The 14,273-nt window shown below is 39.3% G+C and overlaps 1 protein-coding gene across 22 annotated transcripts in view; it reads right to left on the reverse strand.

Annotated features, from left to right (window-relative positions):
• Nucleotides 1-14,273, reverse strand: part of LOC147115025 (band 4.1-like protein 3) — a 335,880-nt gene that overhangs the window by 24,331 nt on the left and 297,276 nt on the right. For 7 of the 22 annotated variants that reach the window (XM_085993247.1, XM_085993253.1, XM_085993244.1 and 4 more), the window contains 8 exons: nt 13,124-13,180; nt 11,222-11,257; nt 10,910-10,975; nt 7,223-7,411; nt 6,800-6,904; nt 4,010-4,114; nt 1,458-1,691; nt 796-918 (listed from right to left, as the gene is read on the reverse strand). In XM_085993247.1, coding sequence (XP_085849373.1) covers nt 796-918; nt 1,458-1,691; nt 4,010-4,114; nt 6,800-6,904; nt 7,223-7,411; nt 10,910-10,975; nt 11,222-11,257; nt 13,124-13,180 — 915 coding nt within the window. The remainder of the gene's footprint in view (nt 1-795; nt 919-1,457; nt 1,692-4,009; nt 4,115-6,799; nt 6,905-7,222; nt 7,412-10,909; nt 10,976-11,221; nt 11,258-13,123; nt 13,181-14,273) is intronic. The other 15 variants (XM_085993263.1, XM_085993268.1, XM_085993248.1 and 12 more) reach the window with 14 other exon arrangements.

Below are 14,273 nucleotides of genomic sequence, written 5' to 3' on the forward strand. Positions count from 1 at the left end.
TAAATTTATGTTGTTACAAATTAAACTTGACAGCTCTGTAGCTTCAGCACAGACTTGCCACAATTCAAGTTCCTGATCACCAGCTGCTTCACTGTGAGAAAGCACCAAGTGGAGGCCAGATACTTCCCTACGCAGATGGTAATTTGAGGGAGAATCATTCCCAGGTCACAGTCGCAAACATCCTGGCTGCAGGTTTGAAAGTGACATTAGTAGAGGCCTGGAAAAGGTCAGTCTGAGGGTGGATAAGGTTACCAACCCTCCAGGATTGCCTTGGAGTCTCCAGGAATTAGAATAATCTACTTCAAGCATACCAGGAGAAAAATCATAGGGACAATAAAAAAAATTGTTTGGCATAAAAACATTTTGAACACTTGTTTACTAGTTATGAAAACATTGGACATGTGAAAAAAGGCTGCTTGACTGACAGTCAAGAATCATCCAATCAGGGAATCACTTTTGAATTGCCGTAGGAAGGCAGTGCATCATGAGGATGGATGTGTCAGGCGACCAATGACAAGAGTGTGGGGGCGGGGCGGTTGGAGGTCATGTGATGAAACCTCCAGGAATATGTCCAACCAGAGTTGGCAACCCTAAGGGTGGATGATGTGTGACATGGAAAGAAAATAACAGAGTGCTGTTCTCACAAGAAAGACAGTCCTTTCAAATCCAGTTTTCAAAGTGCAGAAAAACATACTAGAGGCAGACAAAATACCACAAACAGTAAGTAGTGGAAACGACAAAAATTTCTCGAGTCCATTTCAGTGCAGTGAATTTCTATAAAGAATAAAAAGACACCTGTGCCCAGCTGTATGATGAAGCAGCAGCCCACTCCTTTGCATCCATTTGTTTTCGTGCTGAATCTATTAGGTTGGAGACGTCTACACTTTCTGAGGTTACTTCAGAGCCAGACTGCTTTGTCTGTGTAGACACAGAAAGTCAACATATAAAAGCCAACTGACATACATGACTATGTAAACAGACAGATAAGAAAGTGATTAAAATATACAGGTTGAAGAAGTTGCAAGAGATTAATTAGGACATATGGAAAAAGCAAAATAAAAAAAATGTAGGGAAACACACAGGCAAAAGGACGAGGTATATGGAGGAATGCCACACATTTCAGAGATTTTGCTAGGTCGCGGGGATGTGCAAAAGAATCTTGAATGAACCTAATCTGTGCGATAAATTTGCAACAGAAGGTGAAGGGTCTATCTGCTGAAATGCAAATGGGGTTCAGCCTGATAATGCCTTAATTTTAAGGGAAGTGTGCCTAACTTAGCCAGTTAGCAGTGCCAAAAATAAAATGATGAATCTATCTTTGAGGACCACTGGCTAGGTACAAGCAAATAGCAGGTAAACTTAATGGTGGCTTTAGCTGTTTAAGCATACCGAAGCCAAGTGTTGCCTGAAAGTCATGCGGATATCTTTAGTCTGTGACAGTCAAGGGCAACAGTTACCAATAATCTTGATCCCGTTGACTCAGTAAAATAGTGTGCTGTAGCAATGGTAAACATTGGCTCTTCACCAGTCTTCCATTTGGTCATTGAGGTCTCATACTCCTGCATGGCTGGCCCCATATCAGAGCTTTCAATTCCTCTCTGTCTTGCAGTCTCTTTAGGTTTCAGGCTACTTTTTGTTTCCCCCTTCTTTGAAATGTCAGTTTCTTCCAATGTAGACAGCACAGTTTTCTGCTGTTTGACAGATGACACAAAATCTACCAATTGTTGTTGTTTTGACCAACATACATCTCTCTTCATCTTCAACTTTACTTCCTCCTCTACTAACTGGTGTCAACCACTGCCTCATAACATCAGCATTGCCTTTTAGATGTCGTCTATATTGGAGTTCCTCTCTCACCCTCCCCATCAAATTAATACATTTTGTTTTTCTAATTTATGCATCACAAGATTTCAGCAGTCATTTTGAACTAGGTTAGGAAGTACATTTTTTATTAACCAAAACACATTCCTCTACTTTTAAAATTAGAAAAATTTTATCAGCTCCAAGTGCATGGTTGAATCTAGAGAGTAACGTTTTGTCTTCACTGCATGGGCAGCAATCTGGCGGAGCAGGTCGCCCACCCATTATAGAACTTGTTGATTTTCATTAATCAATGGAATGAAAATTGGTGGGTTCTATAACAGGTGGGTAATCTGCTCTGCCAGATTACCGCCCACACGGAAGACAGAAATTTACTTACAGGTGTCTCCACTAAAATGTAACCTTTAGTACACGGCCCTTCTACAGTGCTTCAGTTTTGGTCTCTGGCGTTTACAGGATTTTTTAAACTTTTGTGTATCAAATTGCTTTTAAAGAGCAACTACCTAAATTCACAGAATTTGTGCTAACATTATACTTACTAACAGTGAATAGAAGCATTTTTCTCACCCATCTGTTGTAATAATGCTGTTGAGAACATTTCTGTATTCATCTGTTTCAAAGGGGAAGATGAACTGGCACTGTGTATGATGTGGGGATTCAGTTTCAGAACTGAACAGATTGTAAAGTCACAGGTTTTCAATAAACCACTACATCACTCACACCAAAGCAAATATCTAAATAGACCTGTAATATTTTATATGCTAAACACTTAGTTTGGGAATCCACCAATCCCAGCTCAGGATACAGTACATGATGAACTGAAATTCTATCCTTTGCTTGTAAACTATATAGGCTGTATAACTGGATCATAGGGTCACTGCATATATGGGTATATAACAGGATCAGAGTCACTGCAGATGGGTATATAACATCGAAGTACATACATTATCTCAGGACTGAGGGCAAAGAACATCCAGAGTTTCTATGGCTGATTTGCCAAAATGGCCCTAAGCAAAGTTACAAACTCCTTACACCAATTCCATTCCCATCTCTGGCCACTATCTCAGGTTAAACCAGACTCACAACCTCAGCATCCTACTTGGACCCCAGTCATATCCTCTCCATCATAAAGACCGCCTACTTCCACCTCTATAACAATACCCACCTCTGCCCCTCTCTCAGCCCATCTGCTGTTGAAACCCTCAGCCATGCCTTTGTCACCTCCAGACATGACTATTCCAAAGCTCTCCTGGCTGACCTCCCATCCTCCACCCTCTGTAAACTTCACCTCATCCAAAAATCTGCTGTACTTATGCTATCCTGGACCAAGTCCCACTCACCCATAACCCCTGCTTTCACTGAACTGTATTAGTTCCCGTCCCTCAACGCCTCAAATTAAAATAAATCATCCATGTTTTTAAATCCGCACATGGTGTAGCCCTCCCTAACTCTGTAAATTTCCCCCTCAATACAACATTCCCCAAACTCTCTGTCCCTCTGACTTTGGCCTGTTCTGCATTTCCCCCTCCCTTCTTCACCCCACTACTGGTGACTGCGTCTTCAGCTGCCTCGGCTGTTCTGGAACTCCCTCCCTAAACCTCTCCGCCTCCCTCTCCTCCTTAAAACCCACCACTTGGACCAAGCTTTCGGTCACCCCTTCTACTATCTCCTTCCAAGGCTCATCGTCCATTTTTTGATTGTGCCTCCATAATGTGCTTTGGGGCTTTTTTCAATGCTAAAAATGCTATATAAATGCAAGTTGTTGTTTTTGATATTAGGTCATTGAGACTGCACAACTGAGCAAACTTGCATTAAGTACCACTGAAATAGCATTGTTACCAGCCACCCTTAATGCTGTATTAGACTAAGTAAGTTCATTTAAACTCTTCAAACATTTTATCAAATGTATCACCTTGTTTTTTGCTCAGCTAACAGCCCAAGCCTCACATACAGTAACAGTTTATATTTGATCATTTTAATGTTAAGGATGTTTGTGTCCAATTGTAATGTGTATGCAGCCAAAAGACAGATTAAACAAACTTAAATCCAACTTGGCTGTTAATTACAGAGTTTTACCTTTGGATTCTTAGCTGAAAATACAACATTCAGTTAAAATTCATGTTTAAATAATGTGTCAACAAACCCAAATATCAATAATGTGTACAAATGAGTATTAAAAAATAGCAACCTCTGGGGGAGATGAGACTGTTTTGGTGACCACAACTTCATGAGACACCAGGGGGCTATGACCAACAGTTGGCTCCTTGTCCACCACCACCTTCTCTTCTCCAGCCTGATAAATCATTGAGAATGAAAATACTAGTATCAATTAACAAGCAAACTATATAGCATTCTAACTTCGGTAAAAGTTCCAGGTGTACAAGACTCATGAAAAGCACAAGAGGGGCAATTTTCAGAATGTACACTCCAGGCGCAGGACTTCACCTGCCAGAAGTACGTATTGGGAAATTGTAGGTGCGTTTCCCACAAATTTTCATCCATGGGTGGAAAATCGTAGGGAGCATTCCTACAATTTCCCAAAATGCACATGTGGCTGGTGAGGCTCTACACTGGGAGCATGCATTCAGAAAATTGGTCCTAACATATACAACCAACAGACACAAGTCACTTTCACAAAGAATAACATTTAAAATAAAATGAAAAATTTGGGGCGGGGAATTGTCCAGCTCACAAATATCATGAAATGACAATTTTCATACGAAACGTCTTTTCAACTGTACAATACCTTTTTGCCATAATTTTCAGATACGTATCTAAAATAAAATTACTGCAGCTGTAAATTGTTGAGTAATATTGTTTGTGAAAGTAAAGGGGCTGTTAGCATGTATAACAATTATAAATATAAAACTAGAAGTACAATTCTCACCTTGTAAAAGGCCTTGGTCTGTCTGCATCTAGAATAGTCTGTCCCCACACATAGCGGGGGATATTGATGCCCTGGAAAAGGTCCAGAGAAGGACCCACCCAAATGATACATAGTTTAAGGGCCGTTAGTTTTCAGAATGGGCTTAGGGAACTGTGGGCAGGTTACCTAAGCAAGATAGGTAGTGGAGGACTAGGGAGGGCATCAGTACTAGTTAAGAAAACATAGAAGTGGGTTAAATGCCAGAAAGTACTTCTTTTCGCAGAGTCAGCATCCTCTAAATAGTTTGGCAGAATGTGCAATGAGTGTGGCTCCACTGCAGGCTTTCAAAAGGGAGCTGGATGAGTTCCTGTGACTGGAAGACATCTTAATTTATAGAAGGTATGTGGGCTAACTGGCAGTAGTGAAATCAGTCACTGTGGTCTCCTGGAGTTTGCCTTTGTGGATTGAAGAGGAATTTTCTTCAGTTTCCTCCTAAACTGAGCAAAGGTATGTTCTCTGTTTTTATTTGCCTGATGATTGCGTGACTGAAGGGGAGGTGGGGAATGGGGCTACTGGTGCATCCTACATGCACTAATTCAGGACAGGACTAGATTGATGAACCAGCTGGAGGTCTTCTGTCCTTTTTTGTATGCTGGTGTTTTTGGATTAATACTCTACATGCTCATATTAAATTCCTCTGCCCACTATTTTAATGGGGCCATTAATCCATTATTTTAAAGAGAGTGATGCCTCCATTAAAATAACAATCAGAAATGTGATATGAATCTATTAAACATTGGCACAATATCACTCGCAGTAATTTCCTGACTGATAGTTCTTAATTTGGTTATTTTTCCTTTGAGCAAGCACGTTTCTATTTTATTGTGGTATCACGCTAGTTAAGCTCAGACCACTGGCAACAATGTGATATTAAGAGAAAGGACAAGATGACAGATTACAAACCCACTGAATTAAACAGAACCTCTTAAATTAAACAGCGAAATGCATTGAAACAAATCTTCCTCTCACATCAGTTTTACTTTTAAATCAGGCTGGAGAGTGTACAAATTTTGCTGGGTGGATAATGCTCAATTTTTATGACACTGACAATGTTGAACAATTGACACTGTAGGCTTTCAGGATTTACTGATTTCTATGCAAATGTTACATGAAAACATCCAAGTTGGGCCAATACGCAAGCATAAATGAACTGGATGAATCTCTTAATAAATACGAATTTATTTTTATTAGCTGTTTAAAAAAGGAACTACATGTGAAAAGCAATAAAGGGAAAACAACTTCTACTGCAAAAGCTTTGTTTTGAAGACCTAAAATGTTAATTTTTCTGTTCTCTCTGCAGATGCTGACTGACCAGCTGTGTTTTTCCAACATTTTCTATTTTTGTACTGTATTGCACTGTGCACATATTTTAATTATGGAAAAAAACAAAGATGAAGGCAGACATATTTCACTTTGAATTCATAAGTGCTTTGTGGTATACAAGCATATTTCAGTATTAAATCAAAATATAGGCCATTGTATGAATGCAGGGACAACATTTTCAGTGGTATGGTTCAACCCAACTCAGATTGTAAAGCAGCATAACCTGCAACTTACAATGCCGTGTATCTAGCTTTAAAAGTTATCCGGTGAGGGGACACACAAGTAAAATGACAGACATCTTCCACAAAATACAGAGAATCTCCTCTTATGCAACTAGTTTGTTTCCAGCAAAATGATTTTTGACTAACTTAGTATTGGCAATGCTTAATTTAGTCACAGCACTGCACATTTAACAATATTTTGCAAATGCTGATGCACTGACATTGTCATACATAGTACATATTTGTTTTAAAAATATATCAAAAACTTAAGACCCACTCTTACAATAGAGCAAACTATCAGAGATCAGGGCCAGAATGTCCAGCACTGAATCCTTACAATAGAGCAAACTATCAGAGATCAGGGCCAGAATGTCCAGCACTGAATCCTGATTCATTTCAGGGAGATTTAACAATAATGTCTGAATATGAAGAAAGAGATGCAGGAAAGTTAAAGAACATAATAGCAGCTACACACTACAGTAATAGCAAAATATATCAAATGTGATACCTTTACTGGTCTTTCACCTTCTTTCACCACAGAAATGTCAGGCCCAGCAACATTCTGCTCATCCACAGACTTGCTTTGTAGTGTCTCACCAGCATCCTCTTTGGTCTGGTATCAATGTTAAAACAATTCAGTGACAAGTATATAAAATGATCTTTCAAACTGGGTTACATTAAAAACTAATACATTAAGAGTTATCAGAATGTCAATAACATGGAAAGCATACAGTTGTATAATCCCACTATACTTTATTTTATACAAGTTACTTATTACACTGTAAGTATCTTATAATTAAGCAATGTTGTAACATATACAATTTTAGCTGCATAAAATTGGACAAATCAGTGTACAAGTGTTGACAAGTATAAAGCCACACATTTCTGAATGCAACATGGAGTTTAAAAATAACACTGCAACATAAATTACCTCCTCGGGCACAAGGGGCTCAATCATAGGCAAGTCCTCGGTCTTCGAAAAGGATCTAACTGGAGAGGCAGATAACCTCTTTTCCCATTCGTCAGGTCCGCTTTCAGATGTAGATTCCAGGAATGTTCGTTTCATCTCATTTATGTTGGCATGGTGCTTAACTACCTCTTCCTGAGTTTTGTCAAAGTCCTTTCCATTAACAAAAAAAAATCAAAGGCAAATAATTTTAGCACATCATCCTAATATCATCGTGTTCTTCAAACCATTATGACTCTTCATTTCCTCAGAACAGAAGTGTGGTATGGATGTTTCATTTCATCAATACTTTCACCACTATAATTCTGCATTTTTAATCATTCTATAACTGACACTTAAAAAATGGTGAGACTAATTATATTAAGTATGCCTTTATAATATAAAAAATATCTGCCCTGTGTTGAGAGCTTCTTGAACAGATTGCACCAGGCTGAGCAAAAACAGCGTAAAGCTGCAGTACTTAACAAACTTAATTTTGGACAGAATTCTTCACCCCCAAAAAGTCACCTCCCAGGATTTTGCAATTCAGCCATCTTGAAGACTCAGCTGATTAAGCAGTGAGCATCTGAGCCACACATCAGGAAAGTCCCACATTCAATCCTCAGTCTGTGCTGTTTCAGCTGAGGTTGGTGGAAGGAATGCTGCAATTTACCTCATTTCACTTGGAGGGGTGGGGCCGGTGGTGTCATACTTGGCCAGGGCTCCCAATTTTAATCATGGCAAGTGTTCAAGTGGACATCATGTGGGTACAGGACCAGGCATGGTGGTGTTGTTGCCTGTGCTGTGACCCAATAGCCTGTCTATACTGACGTGGAGGAGGATACTTTGAATAGAGGGGTACTGGTGCCAATGCAACTGTAACCTAGCAAGGAGTTAGAGCTTTCACAACAGGAAGTCAAAAAAACCCCACAAGTTTATCATTCATTTTACCAAATATTGCACCAATATAAACAGCTTAAGCTTAATATAATCCTAACAATAACATCCAGTTAGTTTTTATAACGTGTTAATTGACACACTATTCTAGTTTAAAAATAAAAATAGTCTTTGCAATGCATGTTGCTGCCAGTAAAAATCAACATCATCTACTATTTCAACAACCACACATCACATGCCATCAATGCCAAAATAAATGCATCCCTTGTAGGTTGGAACATGTGATACTTTGTGGTTTGGCTATCCGCTGGTAGTTTTAGCTTGATCACTTCAAGCAGTACCACTCTCCCTCTTCACAGACAAATCCTTCTATTACTCCAGGATCATTCTGGAAGGTAAAGGAAGCCTTAAACTCCTCTTCATCACCACGAGCCACAATCACCGATCAATCCCTCCAAATACTCCACCCATAAATCTGAGTCTCGATGCAATGAGTCCCTGGACACCTTTGTTTCCAAAACTGATGTCATTCACTCAGCCACCTCTGCCTCCCTTCCTAACCTAAACCTGCTCGCTTACACATTGCAGCTTTTCCCCAACCATCAGTAGGTTAATTTCCTCCAGGAAGTCCACCCCCTATTCCCTTAACTCCCTTCCAAACCAATTCCTCACCATCCAAGTTTCCCTCATCAACCTGATATTATTCGTACCAATTTCTAGTTCTCTTCAAGCATTTTTCTCAGCACTTTTAAAGCTAGCGTGACTTCTTTAAAAAGTCCCCTTTAATTCCTCTATCACAAACTATTGTTCTTTTTCTCCAAGGTCACTGTAACCATACTGCATATTTTTTCTACCACTCCCTCCAACCCAGTTTCCAACCAACCCACAGCACTGAGATAATTCTAATTAAAATCACAAATCGCATCCTGTGTGATTGAACAAGGTTCACTGTCCCTCAATCTCCCTGCCATCCCAAGGTGTGTCAATACATCTCAAGTAGTTTCACATCATGTGGCCAGTCACCTCTGGTATACCCCAGCACTCTGTCCTAGGTTCCCTCCTAATCATTACATGCTACCCACCTGTCAACATCATGTACAAGCACAGGGTCAACCTCCACATGCATGCCAAAGACAATCATCACTGCCTCTCTGCCACCAGCATTGACTCCTGTTACTGAACGATCTGCCTGATATCAGGGGTTTCAGATAAATTGCAACTTTCTACAGTTCAATATTGGCAAAACTGAAGCCATCCTGCTGTGCTCCCGCCAGCATCTATGTGCCTTCTGGCATGGATTCCATCAAGGTCCCTGGCTGCTCCTAGTAGTGTACAACATTGAAATGAGCTTTCTACCCCATAATTTGAGCTAATGCTAAATTATGCTTTTACCACCTTTGGAATATTGCTGAGTTACACCCCTACCTCACCTCTTCCACTGCTGAACCTCTGATCTCACCTTAAGTAGCTCAAGGATCTACTTCTGAAATTCTCTCTATGCCAGGCTCTCCAGTTCCATTCTTGACAAACCAATCCAGAACGTCATGGTCTGAGACCTTTCCCTCATACCCATCACCTAGTGATTGCCTAGTTCCAGTTTCTCCCTCCGGCAATGAAACTGCTTCAAGAGCTTCATCCATTTTCAAATGTCATGTCTCACCCTATTTGAGTAATTTTCTCCAGTCATACATTTCAGTCCACACCTTCCGTTCCTGACCTCAGATTGCTGCCTATCCTCCACCCCTCTGTTCTAAAATTAGTGGCTGCTATTTCAGCTACGGCACCCAGCACTCGGCAATTCTCTTCCAAAACTAGCTTGCCTTGCTACCTCTCTCCCTGCCGTTAAAAGCCTCATGGGAACTTCTGTCTTTGATCATGTCCTCAAATTCCCACTCTTCCATGAATTCCATACTTGCTGTTTGTTGTCCATCTTGCCAACTTGTAAAGTGTTGCTGTTGTTTTACATTCCCTTTGATTTACTTTTTAAATTGTAAATCAGGATGACCAGATATAAACTACGTTGCTATGTCTATTTGGCATTGATTTTTTGTAGAGATTTTTATAAATGCTGCCATTGCAGCAAGTGCAACAAAATGCCAGGTATGTTCCTAAAATACTGTGACCAATCATTTATTCAAACTGCTAAACATAGCTTGTAGCTAGTAAACAATTACATTTCATTTAAATGAAGAGATTAAACATGCTACACTATAACTGTATCAAGGCTATTTGAGAATGTCAGGACTTTCATGCAAAAAAAATGTTGACCCTAATATTTGAAATTCAGAATTTAATGACAGAAAATTGCCACTTTATTCAATTTTTTTTATAAATGGGTTCTTTGTTCTATCAAAATTGCCCAAATGACATCATTTACAAAGCTGATAAACTGAAATGGAGAAAACAAATCAGCCTTGCATTAAATTTGATGATTCTGGTGCACAAGTACTTTTAGAAAGATCAGTATTAATAGTGTTAAAATTAAAAAAACACTGGAAAACAAAACAGAAATAACTAAAAACTTGCAATTTATGCTGCAGTTAAGAAAATGCATTCCCACTACAAATGGCTCCATATTATATAGCACTATTAACACACACAATTATATTTTCACTTTAATTGTGCAGTGTATGAAGAAACATGTGAATTCTTTTGAGTGTAATGTTATTGCAGCTCGTCAGGATAAATGCACTCCATGTCAAAGGACTGATCACTAGCTATGCAGATCTACTAGTGTGCACAAACTAGTGATGCACAACTTATACAGATACAAACCTCTAACATAAGATTACTATGTTTGACATACACATTTTCACCTTTGATTCGCTTTACAAGACTATTCTGTAAAAAAAAAAGCAAAAATAAAATGGAAACGGATATGGAACAAAAGACACAAATAAGTATTTGGAACAAAAAGCTAGCAAAGGAAAATGGTGAATAAATGATGCAAGTTATACTATTTAAGCAAAGCAAAGCATAAGAAAATATAAATCTACAACAGAAACTGAAAGGTACTGGAGAAGAATAATTCAGATTGATGGACTACTCTACAATCTGGTCTTATACATAAAAATCTCTTCCTTGTACCTGGGTCTTGGATTCCGATTCATCCTCTTGATCAGACTGATGGCATAAAGAAGGATTTAAAATCAAAACTTTAACATCTAATCACTGACACCACGTCAATGTACAAATTTAGTCACAAGAAAGCCATACTACCTTAACCAAAGTTACTGCCGCATTACATTCAATAGATCTTGAAATTACTCAGCATACGAGGAATAGAGTCAGGAAACGTATAGAGCACTACTAGAAATCCCTGAAAATGAACAAAATGCCTGCTTGATGTGACCCAGGATGGTGACAGAATACAAAATCTCCTTAACAATGCTCAAAAAACAGCTTTATAGAAGAGACTAGGAGGACTTGCGGTCCTTTGCCATTTGGTTAATGCCATCTTAAAAAATGTTTAGGATTATCATCTACCATCCACAGCAGGACAATTCCTCTTTAAAGAATATAATAATACACATTGCTTTAATAAAAGAAAAAGCAGTTATAGTGCGAGTTCCTTCTGCCAACACTGTTCACGTAACTGTGCTTATATGTCTCCATATTAGGAGGGAAGTGGTATATGTTTATGGACCAGAGACACATGAGCAGTATATTATTCAAATGGAGTTCAGTGTATAACCGATTATGTAATTATATAAATGCTGCCAGTTTTCCATTATTGGTTTCAATGCATTTTCAAGCATGTTTTCAAATGTGACTTTCACTAACGTGGATAGTATGGAAACAGATTTTTTTTCTTGGATTGCACACAGCTTTCAGCAAGTGTGCTGAGTGACTGGTAAACAGCCTGTTCCACTGGCAAATCACATAAAGAGCCTAGTCAGTTGAACACATCCTTTAAACAATGTGAAGTAAAATTCTTTATTTAGCTAAAATAGTACAGGTGTTAAATGATTTAAAGTAATGTGTAATGCGAATTAATTTTATTTGAAGCATTTGAAAAAAAAATAAGCAGAATTGTTAAAGCTGTAACATCATGTTTCCAGCCATCAACCACCTGCCAATTGCAACAATGTGAAATCCACTAGCCAGTGGCCTATACGCACTCAGGTTAGCTGAGAGCTGGACCATTGACAAACACACTCGAGCAATGAAACACAAAAGTTTTAAAAGGGAAACAAAAGATGAGATGATTGCAGAAAATCAGCAGGAAGGAAATACTCTTTTGTTACATACCAAGAGGACAGAGCAGGGGTTTGCTGTAGCTTTCACTGACTTTGTTTAGGTACTGTTATAATTGATGTAGAAAACAACAGCAATAAGTAGCTTGGTGGCATAGCATGTTGGTGTACTAAGCCATTAGCCCCACAAAAAGTAGTGAAAGTGGCTCATGTCCATGATACATCACAAAGTGAGTTTTGATATCAGCCAGGTTATCTAGTCTTTGCATGCAAACATTGGAAGGGCACTGAAGGACAAGTTGCAGAGTATCAATTCTGCATCAAAATAACTCCCTGGTTCATAATTTGCATTGGTCATTACCTTAGATTTGGAAAATTTGGTTAGATTAAAAGTCTGTGCACTGCCTGCATTTTCCAGTAATAAATCGCATTACAGCAAGGCTTGAGAAGGCACACTGTATGAATGAAGAAATAAGAGCAAACACAGATGCTCTTCAAGTCATTATTGATTGTGGCTTCCTGGAGGATGCCACTGATCTAATTTTCATGCAGCACACTCTCTCTGACATTTTGAACCATTCTCTCCTGCTGATCTTGCCGGCCAATTCTCATTTTAGCTTAGAATAAGTGCTCTGTTACTTTGTACTTGGCACTTCTTCACGCTAATCTGTATACCATCTTGTGGCTACATTAATGTCAAGTTAACAGCTGCACCAGTTAAGACTCTCAGACAAATAAGCGAGATTATAAGGCTCATTTCCATGGGAAGTGCACGCTGGTGGAATGTACAAACCTCTGCAGTGGTTTCCCCATCAGCAGGACCCGTAGTATCAGTCTGCTCACTGTCAGTCTATTTTGTCAGCAAAATCCCAAGATGTCCAGTAGGAAAGCAGGAATAAAAATACATCAGCCTTGTAAGAACATTGAAGCTTATTTTCAAGGTGTCTTACTCAGATCTGTCATTGTGCCTTTACTTCAGTGACAAAAAGGGCTAATTAGAAGCATGAAACAAACAAATTAAATGGAACTAGCTCAGAGGAAGGTTTACGGCAAAATGGGATGTGCAATAGCAAGTTACAAGATTGAATGCCTTTTAAAAAAGAAAATCACATTGTTTAAAGGCTTCATCAAAATGATATTTCGCTTCATCAAAATGATATTTCAGTCCTATTTCATTTTAACAAGTGATTTTTTTGGGGGCAAATATTACCAAATTTCACAGCCTCAATAAGCAAATGACTTGCACTAACAAATTTGAAAATATTGGTCCTAGAGAAACTCATTTAAACCCATTCCAAATATGGGATAAATAGCATCCAGCGGGGATCCCTATTCCAAAGTAAGACCGACACTGGTTACCTTCAAGTTATTTCTGTTAATGCCTGGGCTAAGCACATGGAACTAAACTATCAATGATGTATCTCAAACTAATGACAAACAGCAACTGGGCCTTAAGCCAGTGTTACAGCCAACATGTAGCATTCATAAAGGGGACAGTATATGAGTACAGCAGTGCACCAAGGATGGATCTAGTTTTACCCCTACAGTACCTATTGTTTTAAGACACAAAAGGAGTTAAAAGGATATACTTGTGATATTTTACTGGAGGAAAAGAAAAAGGGGTAGAAATTGGATTAGGCCCGAAATAGGTGATGCACTCAGAGCACACGGCAGAAGTCGGAGCTCGAGGCTCACCCAAAATTGGACATCGGGCTGCATCAGCCTACTTGCAGCGAGCTGCGGACACCATTTGGACACCCAGAGGCAGCTTTGCTGGTTGGCTCCCCACCAGTTTTGGGCAGCTGCAATGCAGCAGTGGCCCTCAAGTAGGTCCTGGGAGGCGGGAGAGGAGAACAAGAAAGGGGCAAGCGCAGGCCAGCAGCGTCTCTCAGGAGTGCTGTGGAGCCAGGAGGAGCACTCCAGGCATAAAGGCAAGTTAAAAA

This window comes from Somniosus microcephalus, chromosome 7 (assembly GCF_052327205.1).
Source record: "Somniosus microcephalus isolate GS21.2 chromosome 7, FLI_Smic_1.0, whole genome shotgun sequence".
In the NCBI taxonomy this organism is placed as follows: Eukaryota; Metazoa; Chordata; class Chondrichthyes; order Squaliformes; family Somniosidae; genus Somniosus; species Somniosus microcephalus.